The following is a 26862-nucleotide window of genomic DNA, read 5'->3' on the forward strand; positions in this document are numbered from 1 at the left end:
GCCTTTTACTTACGAGTATTAGCTGTTGAATTTTTCTTTTATCCACAATCATCAGCTTACTCCTCCCACTGTAAAACTTGTTTGCTTGTTGCCTGTTGTCTATGGTAGCTGCCTGCTGCATTTGTCAGTATTTTTTTTTCGCTGGATTGTATATTTATTTAAAGGTCATTGTCAATGTTTCTGCTGGTGTGTACCAGTTCGGAGGCAAATTTAAGTTGCATGTCTTCCAAGCTTCTATTTTGCGGGACTGTATATCTGTATATTTATTTAAGGGTCAGTCTCAATACTTCTCCTGGAGTGTACCAGCTGAGAGTCACATTTAAATTGTATACCTCCCCAGCTTTGTTTGTATTTTGGAGGATTATGTATTTTATTGCTTAAGGGATTTTATGAAGGCTTGTAGTTTGTTAAGGGCTTTCCAACAGCCACAATCATAGGTATGACTTGTTATCCTTCTGCATTTTTGGTGGGCGTTGTCTATTTGTTTATGTTATCCATGCTTGGGAATTGTTTGTACATTTAGTGACAGTGATTTGTAATTCATTTTACTCGTAAAAGTCAGTTTTTTGCAACCGCTTCCAGCCATACCTAGTTGAGGTGACTTCGTACTTGAATATGGGGACTGTATATTCCTGGTATCAAACCCTCTTCTTAATGGTATAAATAGTTAAAGTCTGTTATTAATGAACTGATCCTGTTCAACTTCTTAAATTATTGTGAACGTTGTTATTCTGTTTAACAAGGTTTCTAATTTGTAGTTGTAACAATTCTTGTTAAGCAATACAGTGTATTCAATGAAACAAGAAATGACAAAATATGTCGGTGCACCTTCCATGTGTTTTTCCCTAAAATTATCCGAGTCCTTGTTGGTAGGTATCAGTAGGGTTTGAGTGTGGCGCAGATCCCAAGAAGCCATGGACGCAAGTTGTCAACAAGGCACTGTGCGAGCTAGTGGTTTCTCCATAGTGGTGTGGGCTGTATTTACATGGGATCGATTGGGTCCTCTAGAGCAACTGAACCAATGACCTGGAAATGGTTATGTTCGGCTACTTGGGCGCTATTTGCAGCCATTAATGGACTTCATGTTCCCAAACAACGATGTTTTATGGACGAGAATGTGATATATCGCTGAGCCACAATTGTTCACGATTGGTTTTAAGGCATTCTGGACAACTCGAGTGAATGACTTTGGTACCCAGTACGGCCGACATGAATCCCATCGGCCGGCCGGTGTGGCCGAGCGGTTCGAGGCGCTTCAGTCTGGAACCGCGCGACCGCTACGGTCGCAGGTTCGAATCCTGCTTCGGGCATGGGTGTGTGTGATGTCCTTAGGTTAGTTAGGTTTACGTAGTTCTAAGTTCTAGGAGACTGATGACCTCAGATGTTAAGTCCCCATTTATGGGACACGGTCGAGAGGCCAGTTCCTTGACAAACTGTTTCACCGGCAACAGTTCCATTATTATACACGGCTGAAGAGGCAGCATTTGCTGCACTACTCCGAGGAAAAGGAGATTGTTGTTGTTGTTGTTGTTGTGGTCTTCAGTCCTGAGACTGGTTTGATGCTACTGTATCCTGTGCAAGCTTCTTCATCTCCCAGTACCTACTGCAGCCTACATCCTTCTGAATCTGCTTAGTGTACTCATATCTTGGTCTGCCTCTACGATTTTTACCCCCCACGCTGCCCTCCAGTACTAAATTGGTGATCCCTTAATGCCTCAGAACATGTCCTACCAATCGATCCCTTCTTCTAGTCAAGTTGTGCCACAAACTCCTCTTCTCTCCCATTCTATTCAATACCTCCTCATTAGTTATGTTATCTACCCATCTGATCTTCAGCATTCTTCTGTAGCACCACGTTCCGAAAGCTTCTATTCTCTTCTTGTCTAAACTATATATCGTCCACGTTGCACTTCCATACATGGCTACACTCCATACAAATACTTTCAGAAACGACTTCCTAACACTTAAATCAATACTCGATGTTAACAAATTTCTCTTCTTCAGAAACGCTTTCCTTGCCATAGCCAATCTACATTTTATATCCTCTCTACTTCGACCATCATCAGTTATTTTGCTCCCCAAATCGCAAAACTCCTTTACTACTTTAAGTCTCTCATTTCCTGGTCTAATTCCCTCAGCATCACCCGATTTTACTCGACTACATTCCATTATCCTCGTTTTGCTTTTATTGATGTTCATCTTATATCCTCCTTTCAAGACACTGTCCATTCCGTTCAACTGCTCTTCCAAGTCCTTTGCTGTCTCTGACAGAATTACAATGTCATCGGCGAACCTCAAAGTTTTTATTTCTTCTCCATACCTACTCCGAATTCTTCTTTTCTTTCCTTCACTGCTTGCTCAATATACAGATTGAATAGCATCGGGGAGAGGCTACAACCCTGTCTCACTCCCTTCCCAATCACTGCTTCCCATGTACCTCGACTCTTATAACTGCCATCTTGTTTCCCTACAAATTGTAAATAGCCTTTCGCTCCCGGTATTTTACCCCTGTCACCTTTAGAATTTGAAAGAGGATATTCCAGTCAACATTGTCAAAAGCTTTCTCTAAGTCCACAAATGCTAGAAACGTAGGTTTGCGTTTCCTTAACCTTTCCTCTAAGAAAAGGCGTAAGGTCAGTATTGCCTCACGTATTCCAACATTTCTACGAAATCCAAACTGATCTTCCCCGAGGTCGGCTTCTACCAGTTTTTCCATTCGTCTGTAAAAAATTCGCGTTAGTATTTTGCAGCTGTGACTTATTAAACTGATAGTTCGGTAATTTTCCCATCTGTCAACATCTGCTTTCTGTGGGATGGAATTATTATATTCTCCTTGAAGTCTGAGGGTATTTCGCCTGTCTCATACATCTTGTTCACTAGATGGTAGAGTTTTGTCAGAACTGGCTCTCCCAAGGCCGTTAGTATTCCTAAAGAAATGTTGTCTACTCCCGGGGCCTTATTTCGACTCAGGTCTTTCAGTGCTCTGTCAAATTCTTCACGCAGTATCGTATCTCCCATTTCATCTTCATCTACATCCTCCTCCATTTCCATAATATTGTCCTCAAGTACGTCGCTCTTGTATAGACCCTCTATATACTCCTTCCACCTTTCTGCCTTCCCTTCTTTGCTTAGAACTGGGTTTCCATCTGAGCTCTTGATATTCATACAAGTGGTTCTCTTATCTCCAAAGGTCTCTTTAATTTTCCTGTAGGCGGTATCTATCTTACCCCTAGTGAGATAAGCCTCTAAATCCTTACATTTGTCCTCTAGCCATCCCTGCTTAGCAGTTTTGCACTTCCTGTCCATCTCATTTTTGAGACGTCTGTATTCCTTTTTGCCTGCTTCATTTACTGCATATTTATATTTTCTCCTTTGATCAATTAAATTAAATATTTCTTCTGTTACCCAAGGATTTCTACTAGCCCTCGTCTTTTTACCTAGTTGATCCTCTTCTGCCTTCACTACTTCATCCCTCATAGCTACCCATTCTTCTTCTACTGTATTTCTTTCCCCCATTCCTGTGAATTGTTCCCTTATGCTCTCCCTGAAACACTCTACAACCTCTGGTTTAGTCAGTTTATCGAGGTCCCATCTCCTTAAATTCCCACCTTTTTGCAGTTTCTTCAGTTTTAATCTACAGTTAATAACCAATAGATTGTGGTCAGAGTCCACATCTGCCCCTGGAAATGTCTTACAATTTAAAACCTGGTTCCTAAATCTCTGTCTTACCATTATATAATCTATCTGATACCTTCTAGTATCTCCAGGATTCTTCCATGTATACAACCTTCTTTCATGATTCTTGAACCAAGTGTTAGCTATGATTAAGTTATGCTCTGTGCAAAACTCTACCAGTCGGCTTCCTCTTTCATTTCTTAGCCCCAGTCGATATTCACCTACTATGTTTCCTTCTCTCCCTTTTGCGACTATCGAATTCCAGTCACCCGTGACTATTAAATTTTCGTCTCCCTTCACGACCTGAATAATTTCTTTTATCTCATCATACATTTCATCAATTTCTTCATCATCTGCAGAGCTAGTTGCCATATAAACTTGTACCGTTGTTGTAGGCGTGGGTTTCGTGTCTATCTTGGCCACAATAATGCGTTCACTGTGCTGTTTGTAGTAGCTTACCCGCACTCCTATTTTTTTATTCATTATTAAACCTACTCCTGCATTGATTTTGTATTTATAACCCTGTATTCATCTGACCAAAAGTCTTGTTCCTCCTGCCACCGAACTTCACTAATTCCCACTATATCTAACTTTAACCTATCCATTTCCCTTTTTAAATTTTCTAACCTACCTGCCCGATTAAGGTATCTGACATTCCACACTCCGATCCGTAGAACGCCAGTTTTCTGTTTCCTGATAACGACGTCCTGTTGAGTAGTCCCCACCCGGAGATCCGAATAGGGGACTATTTTACCTCCGGAATATTTCACCCAAGAGGACGCCATTATCATTTAACCATACAGTAAAGCTGCATGCCCTCGGGAAAAATTACGGCCGTAGTTTCCCCTTGCTTTCAGCCGTTCGCAGTACCAGCACAGCAAGGCTGTTTTTGTTAATGTTGCAAGGTCAGGTCAGTCAATCATCCAGACTGTTGCCCCTGCAACTACTGAAAAAGCTGCTGCCCCTCTTCAGGAACCACACGTTTGTCTGGCCTCTCAACAGATACCTCTCCGTTGTGGTTGCACGCAAGCCTCCCCACCAACGGCAAGGTCCATGGTTCATGCACTACTCTGCACTACTCTGAGGAAAAGGAGGTACGACACGATATTAAGAGGTAACGCATGACTTTTCTCACGTCAGTGTAGATGTGCATGCTGCAACGCTTAAGCGCTGTACTGACAGTGTCACTGACACATGACGATGTTTGACGTGTGGCTTTTTTTCGACGCCCGACCTCGTTAATATGGCAGCGGACGTCCGCAGAGCACTTGCGCAAGCCAGCCACTGCGTCGTCCCTACGCCGCAGCTGAGCAAAGTCCACCGGGCGTGACTCAGGAGCCGGTAGCCGGGCCGCGCTGAGCTGAGCTCCCCCTCCCCTCCATCCACCCCCTCCAGCCCTGCAGCCACGTGCGCGCTCGGCCGATAAAGCTGCGCTCCCGGGCGCTCAGTCGGGCTGCGACGGCGACCCGGTGAGCACGCTTACAGTCTCGTTGGTCCCACCGCTGCAATGGCCGCCACCGCCCTCTTCCTGCTGCTGCTGACCGCCTCGCACCTCGCCCTCTGCGCCGCCGTTGCCACCGACGACTACAACCCGGACGTCGACTTGTCCACCGTGAGTACACAAAACGAAAAGCAGTACGAATGTTTTCCGCCGGCGCGCCCATCGCTAATACGTTATTTACGACGTGTGCTGATAATACTGGCAGCGATGCTGCATCATCCCCGAGCCGCCAACGCTTCACACTTTACCTCTGACTTGCCCGGCGACATTACCACGCATTCGCGCGTATCTTCGTGCCTACTGCTGTCCAAAAACAAAATCTCTTTGTTAGCCCTAACGCCCCTCCACCCCCCCCCCCCCTCCGCCCCCCCCCCCCCCCACCCTCGTAGCACATACACCAGAGGCAACGCCAGCTGAGAAATAAAACATTTCAGCAATTCAGCAATTCGTGCAGCGGACAGCGATGCTGATAATATTTTTATATATGCATATGATGTGTTAGTCCCGGACCGGTCCACTGTTTGTGTGGGCGGGGGCGGCGGTCTCCCGGGCGAGATCAATACTCGCCTAGTGCGCCTCGCAGCACGAAGGTGTCCGATCGCTTCCGAGCCGGCGAAATCGAACGGGTCGCGACCCCGCCCACGCTCTTGTCGAGTCTCTCTTTCACAGCTACCATCACACATTTCGGTTGTCAGCCAACGGTAACTTTGGAAACCCGTGAAGAGCGATGGAAGCGAGATAAAGAATAAATGTCTCAGCAAGAAGATTAGGAAGTAATGTTGCACACTGCAGAAGTACTCTGTCAGTGGCAACAAGTGGAACTCTCTGAAACCTTAAACAGCGTGCAAGTCCGAGGCTCCTAACTGGAGTTTTGCCTTTTCTGAGCAACTACACTACTGGCCATTAAAATTGCTACACCACCAAGATGACGTGCTACAGACGCGAAATTTAACCGACAGCAAGAAGATACTGTGATACGCAAATGATTAGCTTTTCAGAGCATTCATACAAGGTTGGCCCCGGTGGCGACACCTACAACGTGCTGACATGAGGAAAGTTTCCAACCGATTTCTCATACACAAACAGCGGTTGACCGGCGTTGCCTGGTGAAACGTTGTTGTGATGCCTCGTGTAAGGAGGAGAAATGCGTACCATCACGTTTCCGACATCGATAAACGTCGGATTGTAGCCTATCGCGATTGCGGTTTATCGTATCGCGACATTGCTGCTCGCGTTGGTAGCAGAATATGAAATCGGTGGGCTCAGGAGGGTAATACGGAACGCCGTGCTGGATCCCAACGGCCTCGTATCACTAGCAGTCGAGATGACAGGCATCTTATCCGCATGGCTGTAACGGATCGTGCAGCCACGTCTCGATCCCTGACTCAACAGATGGGGACGTTTGCAAGACAACAAACATCTGCACGAACAGTTCGACGACGTTTGCAGCAGCATGGACTATCAGCTCGGAGACCGTGGCTGCGGTTACCCTTGACGCAGCATCACAGACAGGAGCGCCTGCCTGTGACGCTGCATCACAGACAGGAGCGCCTGCGATGGTGTACTCAACGACGAACCTGGATGCACGAATGGCAAAACGTCATTTTTTCGGATGAATCTAGGTTCTGTTTACAGCATCATGATGGTCGCATCCGTGTTTGGCGACATCGCGGTGAACGCACATTGGAAGCGTGTATTCGACATCGCCATACTGTCGTATCACCCGGTGTGATGGTATGGTGTGCCACTGGTTACACCTCTCGGTCACCTCTTGTTCGCATTGACGGCACTTTGAATAGTGGACGTTACATTTTAGATGTGTTACGACCCGTGGCTCTACCCTTCTTTCGATCCCTACGAAACCCTACATTTCAGCAGGATAATGCACAACTGCATGTTTCAGGTCCTGTCCGGGTCTTTCTGGATACAGAAAATGTTCGAGTGCTGCCATGGCCAGCACATTCTCCAGATCTCTCACCAATTGAAAACGTCTGGTCACTGGTGGCCGAGCAACTGGCTGATCACAATACGCTGGTCGCTACCTCTTGACGATCTGTGGTATCGTGTTGAAGCTGCATGGGCAGCTGTACCTGTGCACGCCATCCAAGCTCTGTTTGATTCAATGCCCAGGCGTATCAAGGCCGTTACTGCGGCCAGAAGTGGTTGTTCTACGTACTGATTTCTCAGGATGTATGCACCCAAATTGCGTGAAAATGTAATCACATGTCAGTTCTAGTATAATATATTTGTCCAATGAATACCCATTTATCATCTGCATTTCCTCTTGGTGTAGCAATTTTAATGACCAGTAGTGTATATACCAAATTTAGCGCGAACTGGCACCAAAGGCAAAGGCCCAATGCGGAGCACAGTTCTGCAGAGTGTTTGGCAAGCTTCTCCCTAATTTTGATCGATAGTATATTGTCATTCACATACACTCTAAGACAAAAAAAGCAAAGCACCACGAAGAAGCAATTACCCGAATGGGACGGAAATCGGTAGATGTGCTGTACAAGTACACAGTCAGAAAAATTATACGGGTTATTCAAGACAAAGAGCTTCGCAAACTGAGGAAGTCAATAACGCGTTGGTCCACCTCTGGTCCTTATGCAGTCAGTTATTCGGCATGTCAGGCGATAGTCAGGTTGTTTCCCCAGTTCCGTCTGAAGTGTCTGCAGACGCCCCTTCGGCCTAGAATCTCAATGAAGAGGGTAGAATTGTCTTCAGTGATGAGCCCTGCTTAGAAATGAGCCCCGACGACCAGCCAAGATGTGTCTGGGGATGCGCCAGACACCTATGGGACACCATCCTGAATGTAGCCCGATCGTATAGCCCACTGACCAGGAGTGATGGTCTTTGGCGCCATTTATTCTCATAGCAGGACCCCTTTGGTTGTCATCCGTGGCACCCTTCAGCACAGACGATATGCTACTCTCCTTTCCTTTGCCCTTCATGGCAAACCATCTTGGGCTTTCATTTCGGCAAGATCATGCCTGCCCGCACAGAGTGAGAGTTTCTGCTGGTTGTCTTCGTACTTGGCCAGTAAAGTCGCTGAACGTCTGCTCAATTGAGAGCGTTTGGAGCATTAAGGGCATGGTCCTCCAACCAGCTTGCGATATTGGAGATCTGATGCGCCACCTGTACAGAATTTGGCACGATACGCCTCAGGAGGACATCAATCAATGCCAAGCCAAATAACTGCTTGCATTAAGGGCCATATGTGGTCCACCAAGTTATTGACTTGCTCAATTTGTGAAGTTCTTTCTCTTGCATAAATCATCCACTTTTGCTGAACGTTTGTGTGTACATGTACAACTCATCTACCGACTTCCATCCCATTCAAGTAATTCCTTCGTGATGCGTCGTTTTTTTCTTTCTTTATTGAATGTATTATTTTTTCAGTAAATTAAAAAAATAATAGTTTTCGATGTAAGTAACCGTTCTCGAAAGAACAGATACCATCGATTACCGTGCAGCTTTTCTAGAATAAATGATAATTAATTCAAACCCGCAGCTGCCGACAGGTGTTGTTGATATCCCTCTGAGCCACCGAGGACAGCAGCTCGTGGTTGTTCTGTAGCGTTCTCGCTTCCCGCGCCCGGGTTCCCGGGTTCGATTCCCGGCGGGGTCAGGGATTTTCTCTGCCTCGTGATGACTGGGTGTTGTGTGTCGTCCTTAGGTTAGTTAGGTCTAAGTAGTTCTAAGTTCTAGGGGACTGATGACCATAGATGTTAAGTCCCATAGTGCTAAGAGCCATTTGAACCATTTGAACCACCGAGGACAGCTGAATAGCGCGACAGCAGGGACTTATCCCTTGCACGCTTCCCGTGAGACTCATTCCCATCCGTCCACAATCTACATACCTAATGTACCTAATAGATATTTACCCATCCACTCATTACCCGCGCACACTGCGTGGACGGTCAAATATCTATTAGGCACATTAGGTATGCAGATTGTGGACAGATGGGAATGAGTCTCACGGGAAGCGTGCAAGGGATGAGTCCCTGCTGTCGATCTCTTCATCTGGGTCTTCGGTGGCTCAGATGGTAGCCGGCACGGTAGCTCAGCATGTTCGGTCAGAGAGCTGATTGGCCTCTGTAATAAAAAAAACTGAGTGGAACGATCAACATACGAACTTGTACGGGTGTCACGTGACGTCCGCAACGACCAAACACAACGATCAACAACGAACACAATGCAAAAAAATAAATAAATAAAAATGGATAGAGCGTCTGCCATTTAAGCAGGAGATCCCGGGTTCGAGTCCGAGGCGGGGCACACATTTTCAACTGTCCCCATCGAGGTATATCAACAGCACCTGTCGGCAACTAAGGGTTTCAATTAATTATCAGTTTTCGATGTGTTTTATAGTATTACTGTAAGAATTTGCACACAGTTTACAGAGCACTGAACTGTTATAACTGTTCGACTATGCAGAGGTAACTCTCTATACATTGCTCTGCAGAACTTAAGGACGGAATACATAAAGTAACATAACATATTGTGGAAATGATTGAAAGAGAGGGAGCATCTGAGCAGAGATCTCCCAGTCATGCACAGAAAGTTGGACGTTACATGTTGATAGGTCAGTGTTACTACATCGCCAAATGGGGCTGATGAAGGAATGGAAAAAGACATTGCGCAGTTAACAGTGCACTGTGGCGCTGGTCCCCATTACAACACGGGCTGGAGACAAAATTTTGACTTCACACGGTAAAGAATAAGCGGAAAACTGGAAGAAGGACGAAGAGTGACGTGCGTTGCCAGGGACTTTGGTATTGCTCATAGCATTGTTTCACGTGCGCGGGGAGCGATCCGAGTCACAGGCACTCCTGCCCAGAGGAGAGAAGCTGGTCGACCAAGGTCATCTACAGCAGCAGAGGACCGCTGCATTGCGCAGCAAGCGAGAAGGGACCCATATCAGGTAGCGGGTACAATTACAACCACATGTAACAGGACTACAGGGCACGCAACCTCATGAACCACATCGGCACAGAGACTGCACAGGGGTTTACTCGTTGTCCGGCGACCAGTTCGTTGGGTCCTGTTGGCATCCGCACATTGGCGCACCGTTTGTGATGATGTAAAGAGCACAGGGAGTGGACCAACGAAGAGTGGGGTCGCATGCTTTTCTCACATAAGAGCAGCTTCAGTGTGAGTAGTAGTTCTGGGCGTACCTCATATGGCCAGAGATGGGGACACGTAATGCACACAGGAACACAGTCCAACTTGATCGCTCCAGTGGATCAGGTGTTATGGTATGGGGAGACATAATGTTTCATGGGTGTACTGACCTCTAAATCTATGAAAACGGTGCGCTCGCCCATAAACGTGACACTGCACTCCTCTAAGTGCGTCAGGGATGCATTCGACCCTGACTCCATTTTTGTGGATGACAATGCACGACCGCATCGAACAGCACAGGAGAAGTTCTTAGAATGAGAGGATATTCAGCAAATGAACTGGCCTCCCCATTCCCGCTACTTAAGTCCCATCGAGCACATGTAAGATGCCTTAAGGAAAAGTACTACAGTACGCCCACACACACCAATGAATATCCAGCAGCTGTGAACTGCGCCGCTGGAGCAATGGAGCTCCCTACCATGAAATCTCCTTGTCTACAATGTAGACAGCATTGGAGCACATTGCAGAGCATGCACTGTTCTCCATGGTAATAACACATACTATTAAGAACAATGCCCAACCTTTGTAATGTCCAGAGAACCATCATAAATTGGTGTGACTTCTAAGTGGCTATTGTCTTTGAATAAGAGTGTCATTTCTTTTCGTCTCATTGCCTGTTTCTTTCAGCTACAATTGATGAAGCAGTTCTTGCTATGAATGGTCCGAGCTTCATCAAGCTTTGTTTCTTGGCAGTGACACATCATCCGAAAGTTTCTTTCGTTCTTGAGTACTGCTCTCTAGTGTATTATGAGGATGCAGCTCTGGCCTAATCATATTAGGATAAAATAAAACTTGCATTTTATTCATGATATGTTTGAGGTCGCGCGTGTGTGTGAGGTGTGGGGGGGGGGGGGGGGGGGAGAAGGGGGGGCGTGGTTAGGTGTATGTGGCTGGGTGTGAAATTATTAGTTTTCTATATTTTATAATTTATTCTTTATAAGATATCTTATTGTATTTCATTCCCCTTTTCCTGACCGACCTGAGGATGGTCATTACGGGCCGTAATTGATAGTCTGACGATAATTTGTTTGTGGTCATTGACTGGAATGAAAGTAAGAAATCCTGTTTCTTTCTTATTGTACTGCTTCCGTTGGAAACATAGTTTCAGACAGTCAAAGAAAAAGAAACTTAAGGAGCCGCTGTGTACACCAGGTTGATTTTCTGCATGGCTAAACTCGGACAGGAGACTCTTGAAGCGGTGAACGCGTTTTTGTTGATACCTTGGAAACAGATTTCAAAAAGGCGAAAGAGCCTTCACGTAATAATATACACAGCTTCCTTAATGCGGAAATGTAAACGGTGAGATCGGAAAAAGATTCATGTAAAAATCTTTTTAGCTCTATATATGGGCAAAACGTGGACAATGGGGAACTCTGAAATGAAAGAATTACAGGATATTGAAACTTGGTGTTATGGAAGACTGTTCATAACCAGGTGTGTTGGACGACTAAACACGAAGACGTCCTGCAACTAACAGGCAAGAAAAAATGCGTAGTAGAGAACATAATGACTTGAAGAGATAAAATTATTGGCTACAAATATTACGATATGATCATTTATGGAAACTTTGGGGTGATGGGCGCCAAAAAACACAGGGGCAGGCCTAGATATGAACACAAAAGGCAAATCACTGAAGATTCGAGATTCAGCAGTTATGATTTAAAAAAGCGAATGGGTGGCAAGCGACTTTATGAGCTGACAGGAGGGAGTAGCTGATAGTTGCACCTACCTTTAACACTAGCAAGACACTGGATACCCTCTAGGTGTCCAGAAATGCATAACTAATTTAACACTGCAGACCCACTAAGGGTTGACTGACTACTCCGTAGGCACTCAAGTAGCCGACGTTTCACAAATCTTTAGCCCTGCTCTACACGTCTCTTCACAGATCCGTCATACCACCACAAATATACAGGGTGTTACAAAAAGGTACGGCCAAACTTTCAGGAAACATTCCTCACACACAAATAAAGAAAAGATGTTATGTGGACATGTGTCCGGAAACGCTTAATTTCCATGTTAGAGCTCATTTTAGTTTCGTCAGTATGTACTGTACTTCCTCGATTCACCGCCAGTTGGCCCAACTGAAGGAAGGTAATGTTGACTTCGGTGCTTGTGTTGACATGCGACTCATTGCTCTACAGTACTAGCATCAAGCACATCAGTACGTACCATCAACAGGTTAGTGTTCACCACGAACGTGGTTTTGCAGTCAGTGCAATGTTTACAAATGCGGAGTTGGCTAATGCCCATTTGATGTATAGATTAGCACGGGCCCGCATCTCGTGGTCGTGCGGTAGCGTTCTCGCTTCCCACGCCCGGGTTCCCGGGTTCGATTCCCGGCGGGGTCAGGCATTTTTCTCTGCCTCGTGATGTCTGGGTGTTGTGTGCTGTCCTTAGGTTAGTTAGGTTTAAGTAGTTCTAAGTTCTAGGGGACTGATGACCATAGATGTTAAGTCCCATAATGCTCAGAGCCATTTGAACCATTTTTGATTAGCACGGGGCAATAGCCGTGGGCGGTAAGTTTGTATCGAGACAGATTTCCAGAACGAAGGTGTCCCGACAGGAAGACGTTCGAAGCAATTGATCGGCGTCTTAGGGAGCACGGAACATTCCAGCCTATGACTCGCAACTGGGGAAGACCTGGAACGACGAGGACACCTGCAATGGTCGATTCAGTTCTTCGTGCAGTTGACGATAACCCTAATGTCGGCGTCAGAGAAGTTGCTGCTGTACAAGGTAACTTTGACCACGTCACTGTATGGAGAGTGCTACGGGAGAACCAGTTGTTTACGTACCATGTACAGCATGTGCAGGCACTATCAGCAGCTGATTGGCCTCCACGGGTACACTTCTGCGAATGGTTCATCCAACAATGTGTCAATCCTCATTTCAGTGCAAATGTTCTCTTTACGGATGAGGCTTCATTCCAACGTGATCAAAGTGTAAATTTTCACAATCAACATGTGTGTGCTGACGAGAATCCGCACGCAATTGTGCAATCACGTCATCAACACAGATTTTCTGTGAACGTTTGGGCAGGCATTGTTGGTGATGTCTTGATTGGGCCCCATGTTCTTCCACCTACGCTCAATGGAGCACGTTATCATGATTTCATACTGGATACTCTACCTGTGCTGCTAGAACATGTGCCTTTACAAGTACGACACAACATGTGGTTCATGCACGATGGAGCTCCTGCACATTTCAGTCGAAGTGTTCGTACGCTTCTCAACAACAGATTCGGTGATCGATGAACTGGTAGAGGCGGACCAATTCCATGGCCTCCACGCTCTCCTGACCTCAACCCTCTTGACTTTCATTTATGGGGGCATTTGAAAGCTCTTGTCTACGCAACCCTGGTACCAAATGTAGAGACTCTTCGTGCTCATATTGTGGACGGCTGTGATACAATACGCCATTCTCCAGGGCTGCATCAGCGCATCAGGGATTCCATGCGACGGAGGGTGGATGCATGTATCCTCGCTAACGGAGGAAATTTTGAACATTTCCTGTAACAAAGTGTTTGAAGTCACGCTGGTACGTTCTGTTGCTGTGTGTTTCCATTCCATGATTAATGTGATTTGAAGAGAAGTAATAAAATGAGCTCCTACATGGAAAGTAAGCGTTTCCGGACACATGTCCACGTAACATATTTTCTTTCTTTGTGTGTGAGGAATGTTTCCTGGAAGTTTGGCCGTACCTTTTTGTAACACCCTGTATACAATACAATACCTATACCAATACCAACTGCCGCTATTTTTGTTTGATTTATTAGGCAACCATTTTGACATTACATTAGGTTATCTTCAGGCCTGCGTGTCTTCTTCGTGTTACAAACAAACGCAGCACTGTCAACTGGTCTCGAGAAGACTTCTTTTGCCACGGGCATGTGCGCTCCTTGGACAGCTGTCACTAACTGTCAAACCAAACACCTAAACATTGGTATCTGGTTTGACAGTTGCTGACAGCTGTCCAAGGAGCGCATATATCCGAGGGAAAAAGGTCTTCACGAGACCAGTTGACAGTGCTGCGTTTGTTTGTAACACGAAGGTTATTCGAGAGACACGCAGGCCTGAAGATGACCTAATGTAATGTCGAAACGATTGCCTAATAAATAAAACCAAAGTAACGGCTATTGGTATTGTTGGTATTGGAAATCGACCCGCCGAATTCCCGCACTCCAGATACAGGATGGAGTTATATTTATTGAACAAATATTTATTCACACAAGTGTTTCGGCAGCGCCATCCGACTATTGTCTGAACTATTCAGACCGAATCAGTTTCGTTTTGGTCGGCTAGTTTTAAACCCAAAATCGCCGTATGGCCTCCATCTCACACCACTTCAAAGATCGTATCTTGACACTGCTTCAGATCTAGCATTTCCAAGAACACTGGCTTCCTGTGGAGGGCAGGGCACCACAATACTACGCTCCCTCACTGTATGCTCACAGAGAATCCAGTACTACGCTCTCTCACTGTATGCTCCCAGAGAATCTCCAGGGTGCTATCGGATTGCCCACGTTAAAGATACGATACAATGGCTTTCCGTCATTTAGCACAAAACAGACAGCGCCTCTTTGGCTGACACGAGACGACATGCTGGTCCTAACTTCCTACCTGGCTTCTCATCCCCTTCCGTAGTGGCGGTGTTTGCCGTTTGAAAACGCCTGCTGTCCCTCCTAATAGTCGGACCCTGTCTCTCTCCCCTGCTCAGCTGTCTTCTGCTCAACTTGCTCTCAATAAGATTCCCAACTACATTTAAACACACCTCCAGAAGAAGAATTTAATATGGAAATTGTTAACCACTGACATTAACTTCAATAACACGTCTGACCCCAATTCTAGCTTGCGGTTAATTTAGGTTGGCTCGATTTACCAGTTTATTGGAGTTTCATTATGGTTCGTGGCAATTTTGACAAGAATGGTCGTCTAATACAGGAGCGTCAAAATCAAATGTTCAAATGTGTGTGAATTCCTATGGAACCAAACTGCTGAGGTCATCGGTCCCGAGACTTACACACTACTTAAACTAAATTAACTACTTAAACTAACTAAACTAACTTACACACTACTTAAACTAACTAACATTTGAAAATTTATTTTGACGATCCTGTATTAGACGACCATTCTTGTCAAAATTGCCACGAACCATAATGAAACTCCAATAAACTGGTAAATCGAGCCAACCTAAACTAACCGCAAGCTAGAATTGGGATCAGTGGTGTTATGGAAGTTAATGTCAGTGGTTAACAATTTCCATATTAAATTCTTCTTCTGGAGGTGTGTTTCAATGTAGTTGGGAGTCTTATTGAGAGCAAGTTGATCAGAAGACAGCCGAGCAGGGGAGAGAGCCAGTGTCCGAATATTAATAGGAGCAGCAGGCGTTAGATTGGTTTAACTAACTCCGAGCGGCCAGGATCGTCACATCAGCGGTTAAATCGAAGCAAGCTTCGTTTTGACAGCCGTCTTGTTTGCGCTGCACAAGTGTTTGCGATAACACTTTTTATGTGTCATATTCAAGTTTATGAATACCAGTTAACAAGATCCAAGGAACTTTAGCAATGAGCACACCATAAGAAAACAGCCATTTCATATGAACGAAGTAAGTGATTATTTTTTGAACAAAGTATGTTAACAGCAGACCAGCAAACAAAGCGAATATTAATGGTTTTACTTTGGCGTTGTGTCACAGCCACTTAAAACTTTTTGAAAGATATAACCGCCATTTCCATGAACAACAGATCTTATTCCACAATCTAGATTGCGGCCTTACGCCATTATTGTTACGAACATCACAAATTATTTGACTTGAATAGAACACATATCAGTTGACAAACATTTGTATCTTCGCTTATAACAACTAATTTTGTCAAAAGGAAATGCGAAAACATTTGTGTAATAGTCTAATTTACTGGCAATTAGCTTGACTTCTTCAGTTGATATAGCTGTAGAATGAAACTGAGGACCAAATCACAAGGTTGAAAACTTCGCTACACTGTCTCTAGGAAGCTATATCATAAAGTCAACCCAGTTTGCACGATGTGATCTGTGGTACCACGGACACATGGTGCGAACTGGGCTGCCTTTATGGTGGTCTTTAACGACCGTTTCACTCACGTTTACGTCAGTCGCTGCTTAGACACAGTGTAACGAAGTTTAAAACTTGTGATCTGGTCAAAATGGTTCAAATGGCTCTAAGCACTATGGGACTTAACATCTGAGGTCATCAGTCCCCTAGAACCTAGAACTACTCAAACCTAAATAACCTAAGGACATCACACACATCCATGCTCGAGGCAGGATTCGAACCTGCGACCGTAACGGTCGCGCGGTTCCAGACTGAAGCTCCTAGAACCGCTCAGCCACACCAGCCGGCTGTGATTTGGTCCTTGTTTTATTCCACAACCACATCAAATAAGAAATCAAGCTAATTGTCAGTAAATTAGCTTATTACACAAATGTTCTCTCATTTCGTTTTGACAAAATTGGTTTATACAACCGAAGATATATAAAATGCCGCTCCTTCTCCACTGAAGACCAATTCCTTAACCTCGTTCACCTTCTCTCCCTCCAGCTCAATTCCCATCGCTCCACCATTATTGCTTCCCGCAACCTCCAAAATGCCTATGACTATGTATGTCATCTCGGTCTCCTCTTTAAGCTCCAAACCTACGCCCTGCCTATCAAGTTTGTCCGACTGGTCGCTTCCTTCCTCTCGTGCCGTCCTTCCTATGTCACCCTCCACAACACCAACTCCCATATCTTTTATCCCATTGCTGGCGTCCCCCAGGACTCTGTCCTCTCCCCTCTGCTTTATCTCTTGTATTCGGCTAATATGCGCAAGCCAACCCCACCTGTCCACCTTCTCCAGTATGCTGATGACACCGCTTTCCTGGCTCTCTATCCTACCCTTCAATGGTCCCAATGCACCCTCCAAACCCACCTTAACCAGTTCACCACTTGGTGTAACCAATGGTTCGTCTCAACCCCTCCAAGACCCAGGCAATCATCATAGGCCACACCACCTTTTCCTTCTGTCTCCATGATTTCTACCTCACCTTTTATGGTCGTCCCATCCAGCTCACCCCCATCCTGAGGTACCTTGGCCTCACCTGGATCCCTCACCTCCAGACCATCCAGCAGAAAGCTGCCTCCACCTCCTGTCTGGCCAGACATGGGGATTGCATCCTTCCACCATCCTGCACACCCACAAATCCCTCATCCGTCCTGTCCTCTGTTATGCCAATGTTGCCTGGATCTCCACGCTCACCCGCTTTCACAAGGTCCGCCAAATCCTCAAACGCCATGCACTCCGCCTTGCCTTCCATATCCGCCTTCCTTCCCCCACACGGCTCCTGTATGAACTCATCCCCTTCTCCCACCTCCTCCTGTTCCTCCAACATCTCCACTTCCTTTATATTGTCCGCATCCCCTGTTTTCCTCCTACCTCTCCACCCCACGCCAGTTGCCGCGCCTCTATCGCTGTATCCCTCCCTCTCTCCACCTCCACACCCTCCATCTCTTTCATCAGGGCAATTTCCAACGCCTCCCCCTCCCAGATGATAAACTTCGCCGTGAAATATACCGTTCCTTCCAACTATAATCTGGCCTTGTTCCCCCCCTCCCCAGGGCCACTGTTTTCCTCTCCCGGCCTTCTCCCAGAGTGGATTTTCCTCCTTCCCCCCCCCCCTGAGACCCTGCACACCATTATTGCCTCTTTCCCTCCCTCATCCCTCCATACCTGGCCCTCTTCAGCGTGTCCCCCGCCCATCTCCTCCCTTCTCTTCCCCTCCCTCCCTTCTTCCGGTCTCCCTCATCTCCTTGCACCTGGCAGATCCTCTGTTTTGATCATCGTCAGTGTGCCACGTCAGAGTTGTGTTTAGTGCTGTTTCTCCTGTGCGTCGAGAGGTGTGATTTTAATTGTGTGCTGGCCTTGTACTTAGTGTTACTGTCAGTGTTTGTTATGTGCTACGCCATCCGTCGATACTTTTATGCCCCTATCACACTGCGCCTTGTGTTCTTTTAACTGTCCCAGTGTGTGGTTTTTTGTGTGCGCTACTTTTTTACGGTTTTTATCTCCATTTACAGTTGTCCCTTTTTTGTCTATTGTCTTCCATGATGTTCCCCTTTTTTATATCTATGTTCACCATATTTTCTCCTTTGTTATTTTTAAATGTCTTCTATTGTTTGTTCTATGTCTTTCGGCTGAAGAGCAGCGCATATTCTGCTGCCAGTCCGCCCTGATGGGGAATTGAAATACAATAAAGGAAAAAAATAATAATAAAATGCCGTAAAGGCGAAATCTAGAGAGTGGAATAAAACCTGTTTTTAAGTAAAATGGTGGATATATTTTCAAAAAGCGAATATTGCATTATCATTCTTTTACTCTGAAAGATTGATGCAACACATGCTAGGATTGTAAAGAGCAACCTTTATAATTACATGTAACGTTTTTAAAGGTTTTTGTATTGCCATTGCAGCTTGAAGATGATCTTTCTACCTCGAAACACGTTGATGCAACACATGCTAGGATTGTAAAGAGCAACCTTTATAATTACATGTAACGTTTTTAAAGGTTTTTGTATTGCCATTGCAGCTTGAAGATGATCTTTCTACCTCGAAACACGTTAAGTAAGTCAACATGACAACCATCTCGGAAAACCCTTTTCAAGCAAAGACTTAGCTGTTGAAGATGACATAAGGCAGCTTGCCTTGGATCCTCCCCGAGCCTTTCCAACATAAAGATACGGATTGTCACTCGCCCGGTAGTCATAGTTACGATTTTTTGTAAACACTGCCCCGTACGCCCACTAAATTCTGCATTTCAAATAAGTCTCAACAAACTCTGTCTCGCAGTCTTCTACATGGCAATAATTGTCTGTTGCTGGAATGAGATATCCCAAATCAAAATCATCAGCCAGCGCACTCACTACTCTAACTGACTCGGCTCCATGACACATCAATTTAGAGACCTCATATCATCTGTGAAGGCAGAAAATACGCATTAAACAAATTTTGACTGATCAAATTTGTAACCTAGTAGTTTAATAAAATCAATAACGTCATAAACAGATTACAGACATTTACAATTACCAACTGACTTCCCTAACTTGCTGAAAACTGGGCAGAGTATTTACTTCAGCACAGTGCAGCGAAATTTCATTTTGTACTCGGAACAAGCAGTTTTCTGAAATTGTAAGAATAAGCTATAAATGAATTAATTATTTATTATTTGAATTCTGGCTCAAAGAATGCGACAGATTCGTTATTTTAGTACTCCGACTGCTCGCAGGTTACAAAGGTTTAAAAAACACTACTTTATAGATCACACAGGGCAGAAATTTCCATCCTTAAACTTTTTCTGAACTACTGAAAAAATGTTCCATTGGTTCGTAGACGCTGACAACTACTATTTCAGTACTGTCCCACTGTTTAAATTTAGTTACTAATATGCTTTCCACTTAATGATGTCTTCAGCTAATGGCGCCTTGGCAGTCCCTAATCACCAGCTGGCTGGCATTTCTACAAACAGAACACAACATTTCGAAAGTAGGGAACGATGGCCATTGATGTAGCCTCAAATACGCTGACCACTGTAAAACCTGAGGAGATGTACTTTCGCATATGTCAGTCTGTACCGATTAGTGGGTGAGGCTCTGTGAAACTGGCAAGAGTAGGATGGGTATGCTGGAGAGTTATGGTGATGAGCGATCAAGTTAATAGTAGGTTTGACGTAGTTTTCCAGCGCTGTAGCTCACCACCTATCCTCATAACCGCTGCATTCCACGCCATCAAGCAAATGCCGCCATCATGTGAAAGAGCGGCAGAGACCTTGTGCTCTGCTGATAAACTGGACTACATGCGTTTGTAACAGGAAGGAATGGCAACAGTAAAAGAAATTAGTGCTTCAACAGGTCATAAACTAGGGAATCGAAACCACAACATAAAAAATACGCAAGTAACACATTTAATAGCGCTGTATGTAGCGATTTTCAGTCTGAAATGTGACGAAAAACAGAAAGAAATAATTACTCCTCATGGTCTGGGTTGACAGTCATGTAGAACATTTTAAAGAACGTCGTATTCGCCGTTGACTGTAGAAATTATTTATTTCGCCATTGCTTTGTTTCAACGCACAGACAGTCCGACTTGTAAATGAATTTTCACGCTAGAAATTTCGTACCTCTCCCCACTCAGCAAGTTCTTACACGATGTGTTTCTTGGGTTAATTGCGCTGGGGGTTACTGCGATAGCTACACCAAACTAAAGACAATCTTTTGTGAGCTTGATAGTGATGAATCAATGCTATCACAACTATGAAAGAAGTTTCTGCCGATACCTTGCTGGAAAATTGGAATACATCAACTTTTCAGTGGTATCAAAAGCCATCACGCGACTGAAAGCTGCTGCTACTTAACTGTGTGACGCCCTGGATACTGTGCAACAAGTGCAGAGTTAGTTGGATCGAGTTCGCGGTCATGTGCCTGACAAAATGAGCAGCAACAGACTGCAAAATGTTCTCCAGTGGCATTATGGATATTGTATGATGTGCAGAAGTAATGATAGTGTTTCTGGGAATGTCTCAACAATGGAGCGAAGCTGGCCTGCATTGACATCCTGCTTTCAAACACGCTCCCGTGGCGTCCTTTGATGTGGAGAGGAACTTTTCCGGGTAAAAAACTATCATCAGCGACAACCGCAGATCTTTGAAAATGGAAATCCTCAAAATGCATCTTGTGATCGAGTTGAACTCTCCAGAACTGAGGATTGACAGAATGTGTTAACTAATTTGGAATCTTTTAAACAAGTGGTGCGCAATAGCAAAAACATCATGTTATTGTTTGGATAGCGGCTATTATTTTTACTCTATTTCGTGTTTTCTTTTTTCCAGACGAATACTGACATTTCACGAATAAGTGCTAGTTAGTTTGAAACACTACAAAAAATAAGTGCTATACTCACAGTTAGTTGAGAAGTGAATATTGTATTACATGGTATATTAAAACTCAACAGAAATGTCTTTAAATAAATCTGTATGAACTCATATTTCATTTTAATGTCATATTTATATAGTTTCTAGTTCACATATCCTTGAACATTTCGTTCATTTTTTAATCATTAAAATCTGGGCCGTACAAGTTAACTATTGGAAGGCAACACAAATTTATATTTTATAGCCACGTAAGACTGTTGAGACGCTAAGGAAACTCAGTTGATTTGCATGTATTACATGTTCCATGCTAAAACATATGTTTCAAAGCACAAGATGAGCACCACTGACGAAATATGGCTTAACTGTCTAGATGTTATATAAACAGTTCCAAAAATATGTAGCATTTTACACACCATAAAATTCTGTAACTCAACAGTCAACGGTATATTCTTAATAGCTTTAGTATATTACACAGAAGTTAACTGTGTACAACGCGAAATATTTATAAATGCAGCATAAAACATAATTTCATGCCTAAAAACAACAAAAACTGTAGAATATGATTGATTATCGCGGTTTGTGGTGCGGATCTCTTGGCGTGATTCTAAAATCAGTGACTCGGTAAAGTAACGGCCAGAAAAAAACGTATCCTCTAGGTACAACACTCTCCTCCACCATAAACAAGTGAATGGCAAAAGAACTCTGTCTTACTTCTACTTGTGTGTTGTACAAGCTTAACATTTAACCTTCCATCATACCGACCCGCTGCACACACTGTTACCTCAGTTTTACTTGTTGTCTACGTGCATGTTATGGCCATCAGCTAAACCACGTTCCATTTTATTAGGCATCATGCCGTTTTTCTGTCCGTGACAAACAGCTGTCACAGTGAGTCATCCCTCACTGCCACACGGCATACAAATTAAATGTTTATTGTGAGGACAAGAAAGAGGACACAAACCATCCACGTCCTTTTTGAGGAATCATCCCGGAACTGGGTTCAACCGAATTAGGGAAAGCACGGAGACACTAAATTTGGCAATTTGAACATCATTTGTCCTGAGTGTGAATCGACTGCCCGGACTACGGTGAAGCGGCGTTCGGTTTCTGATTCGAGACCCGTTTTGATGTTCAGCATTGAACAAAGGCGAGGGATCACACCATTATATGCTAATAGATTTCCGTCGCCATCGCCATCTCACGTAAAAGTTTCTTTTAACTTACCATCCGTCCTCTGGAGTTCCGTTTTTACGTTCTTACGTAACTTGGTGCGCGTCTCCACAAGCCGAGGTCGCCTAGGCATGCTAGTCCAGTAGCGCTCGACCTGGAGGTAGCGACTCCAGTTCTGAGGTGCTGGACGTAATCATCCCTACCATTTAATTTTGGAGGAGTGGAGAGAAGAGGATGAGAAAAAGAATGAGAAAGAGATCACTAAGCGTATAACAAAGCTGACCCTGTACACCAAACAGGAAAAGACAAAAGGAGGAGGAGGAGGAGAAGAAGAAGAAGAAGAACAAGAAGACCATACCTTTTCCAAAACGCACAATACGTTTACGTACTTGTTTCAGACGGGTAACAAATCCAACACTGAGTTCAATGCACTTTTGCACTCTTTAAATATGTTACCTTGCTTGTCCGATTCATCCTTGTCGTTTGAGTGTTTGAGGACATGCGGTGTCTGCCTTCCATCTGCCCGCAACTGACTTCATCCAATTCCTCAAACAACAATCGAATTGTATTAGTACCGAGTGCATGGTCGCTATGTAATGTTACTACCAAGGCAGCAAAAGTGAGAATGACATATTGCCTCACACAATTTACAGGGTGTTCCAGCAGTGAATGTATACCTCTTCATTTTTTGCAATATGGCAAATACATATTTGAGTTATTGGTATCCATTCCCAAAAGAGCACCTCAGTTATATGTATGGCGATGAATAAAGCACAGCTAACGATAATTAAAATGAAATGATTTTCCCGGCCGGGTGGCCGAGCAGTTCTAGCCGCTACAGTCTGGAACCACGCGACCGCTACGGTCGTAGGTTCGAATCCTGCCTCGAGCATGGATGTGTGTGATGTCCTTAGGTTATTTAGGTTTAAGTAGTTCTAAGTTATAGGGCACTGATGACCTTAGAAAATAAGTCCCATAATGCTTAGAGCCATTTGAACCATTTTGAAATGATTTAGACTGGTGTTTGTGAATGAATTATGGAAAATCGACAAGGTGCCGCGAGTTCCTGGCTGTTGTACATTGCTGGCACGACTTCCAAATGCCGTGTCTCACTCAAGAGTGTTATTTTCCGATGAATGTTCGATACACTGCAGTTCACAGAGGAGGAAGAATTGTTACGAGCAAGAGTTGCAAAGGAACCCACCTCTGGTATGTCAGCACGATACCAGCTCGAACCACATAATAATTTTTGAGACTACGTGAATGGAAAATTTTATTTGAACACGAACATTAGCTCGATGACAAGGGAATCGCGGATGAAGTCTGGTTACTGCTGGAAGGAATTGCAGTACACTTTGTTATTCAGGTGCGTAAGTTCTTTGATGAACGATTTGGAGGCCACTGGATTGGGTGTTATTCAACAACATCCACAGCCGCGCAGAAATGGCCACCACGAATCCAAGAATGGGTACGAACCACATACCTATCAGAGCTCAGGAGATATGACGTCACAAACACTGATATGCGTAAAATACCGTCCCGTCATGCATGACGTTTCAATTTATTTCTTCCGTGCTATTAACTCTATTCGCGATAAATTTCAGAGATAGCATCAACATATGACACTAAACGCATCTACAAAATTGTATCATGCCACTACATGTAGTTCAGGAGGTATGACGTCATTAACACTGACATACATGAAACTCTGCCGCCTTGTGTATGACGTTTCAATGTGTTACTTCTTTGCTACTAACTTTATTCGCAATATATTTTGAAGACAGTATCCGCACATGCCACTGAATGTACCTACACAAATATGTCATTGTACGACTCATAGTTCAAGACATACGACGTCACAAACACTGGGATGCATGAAAAAATGTCGCATCATGCATGAAGTTTTAATAAATTTGTCCTTTAGTACTAAGACACTCCTCCGGGCCATTCAACTTGAAACGTCCCCTTTCGAAAATTATAAATTACTGTGCTGGTAAACCTCTGAAGATGAACAGATAGAGAAAGTGTATGAGGATATTGAAAGGGTAATGCAGTATGTAAAGGGGCACGAAAATCTAATAGTCATGGGCGACTGGAATGCAGTTGTAGGGGAAGGAGTAGAAGAAAAGGTTACAGGAGAATATGGGCTTGGGACTAGGAATGAAAGAGGAGAAAGACTAATTGAGTTCTGCAACAAGTTTCAGCTAGTAATAGCGAATACCCTGTTCAAGAATCACAAGAGGAGGAGGTATATTTGGAAAAGGCCAGGAGGTACGTGAAGATTTCAATTAGATTACACCATGGTCAGACAGAGATTCCGAAATCAGATACTGGATTGTAAGACGTACCCAGGAGCAGATATAGACTCAGATCACAATATAGTAGTGATGAAGAGTAGGCTGAAGTTCAAGACATTAGTCAGGAAGAATCAATACGCAAAGAAGTGGGATACTGAGGTACTAAGGAATGACGAGATACGTTTGATGTTCTCTAACGCTATAGATACAGCAATAAGGAATAGCGCAGTAGGCAGTACAGTTGAAGAGGAATGGACATCTCTAAAAAGGGCCATCACAGAAACTGGGAAGGAAAACATAGGTACAAAGAAGGTAGCTGCGAAGAAACCATGGGTAACAGAAGAAATACTTCAGTTGATTGATGAAAGGAGGAAGTACAAACATGTTCCGGGAAAATCAGGAATACAGAAATACAAGTCGCTGAGGAATGAAATAAATAGGAAGTGCAGGGAAGCTAAGACGAAATGGCTGCAGGAAAAATGTGAAGACATCGCAAAAGATATGATTGTCGGAAGGACAGACTCAGCATACAGGAAAGTCAAAACAACCTTTGGTGACATTAAAAGCAACGGTGGTAACATTAAGAGTGCAACGGGAATTCCACTGTTAAATGCAGAGGAGAGAACAGATAGGTGGAAAGAATACATTGAATGCCTCTATGAGGGTGAAAATTTGTCTGATGTGATAGAAGAAGAAACAGGAGTCGATTTAGAAGAGATAGGGGATCCAGTATTAGAATCGGAATTTAAAAGAGCTTTGGAGGACTTGCGGTCAAATAAGGCAGAAGGGATAGATAACATTCCATCAGAATTTCTAAAATCATTGGGGGAAGTGGCAACAAAACGACTATTCACGTTGGTGTGTAGAATATATGAGTCTGGCGATATACCATCTGACTTTCGGAAAAGCATCATCCACACAATTCCGAAGACGGCAAGAGCTGACAAGTGCGAGAATTATCGCACAATCAGCTTAACAGCTCATGCATCGAAGCTGCTTACAAGAATAATATACAGAAGAATGGAAAAGAAAATTGAGAATGCGCTAGGTGACGATCAGTTTGGCTTTAGGAAAAGTAAAGGGACGAGGGAGGCAATTCTGACGTTACGGCTAGTTATGGAAGCAAGGCTAAAGAAAAATCAAGACACTTCCATAGGATTTGTCGATCTGGAAAAAGAGTTCGACAATATAAAATGGTGCAAGCTGTTCGAGATTCTGAAAAAAGTAGGGGTAAGCTATAGGGAGACACGGGTCATATACAATATGTACAACAACCAAGAGGGAATAATAAGAGTGGACGATCAAGAACGAAGTGCTCGTATTAAGAAGGGTGTAAGACAAGGCTGTAGCCTTTCGCCCCTACTCTTCAATCTGTACATCGAGGAAGCAATGATGGAAATAAAAGAAAGGTTCAGGAGTGGAATTAAAATACAAGGTGAAAGGATATCAATGATACGATTCGCTGATGACATTACTATCCTGAGTGAAAGTGAAGAAGAATTAAATGATCTGCTGAACGGAATGAACAGTCTAATGAGTACACAGTATGGTTTGGGAGTAAATCGGAGATAGACGAAGGTAATGAGGAGTAGTAGAAATGAGAACAGCGAGAAACTTAACATCAGGATTGATGGTCACGAAGTCAATGAAGTTAAGGAATTCTGCTACCTAGGCAGTAAAATAACCAATGACGGACGGAGCAAGGAGGACATCAAAAGCAGACTCGCTATGGCAAAAAAGGCATTTCTGGCCAAAAGAAGTCTACTAATATCAAATACCGGCCTTAATTTGAGGAAGAAATTTCTGAGGATGTACGTCTGGAGTACAGCATTGTATGGTAGTGAAACATGGAACTTGGGATAACCGGAACAGAAGAGAATCGAAGCATTTGAGATGTGGTGCTATAGACGAATGTTGAAAATTAGGTGGACTGATAAGGTAAGGAATGAGGAGGTTCTACGCAGAATCGGAGAGGAAAGGAATATGTGGAAAACACTGATAAGGAGAAGGGACAGGATGATAGGACATCTGCTAAGATGAGGGAATGACTTCCATGGTACTAGAAGGAGCTGTAGAGGGCAAAAACTGTAGAGG

General features: G+C 44.1%; 1 protein-coding gene across 1 annotated transcript in view; it reads left to right on the forward strand.

Moving 5' to 3' along the window:
* Nucleotides 1-5136: 5136 nt before the first annotated feature.
* LOC124805066 (lipase 3-like) overlaps nt 5137-26862 on the forward strand; it is a 178838-nt gene continuing 157112 nt past the window's right edge. Inside the window, exon 1 of the mRNA XM_047265490.1 lies at nt 5137-5287. Coding sequence (XP_047121446.1) covers nt 5183-5287 — 105 coding nt within the window. The 5' untranslated portion in view covers nt 5137-5182. The remainder of the gene's footprint in view (nt 5288-26862) is intronic.

This window comes from Schistocerca piceifrons, chromosome 7, assembly GCF_021461385.2.
Source record: "Schistocerca piceifrons isolate TAMUIC-IGC-003096 chromosome 7, iqSchPice1.1, whole genome shotgun sequence".
In the NCBI taxonomy this organism is placed as follows: Eukaryota; Metazoa; Arthropoda; class Insecta; order Orthoptera; family Acrididae; genus Schistocerca; species Schistocerca piceifrons.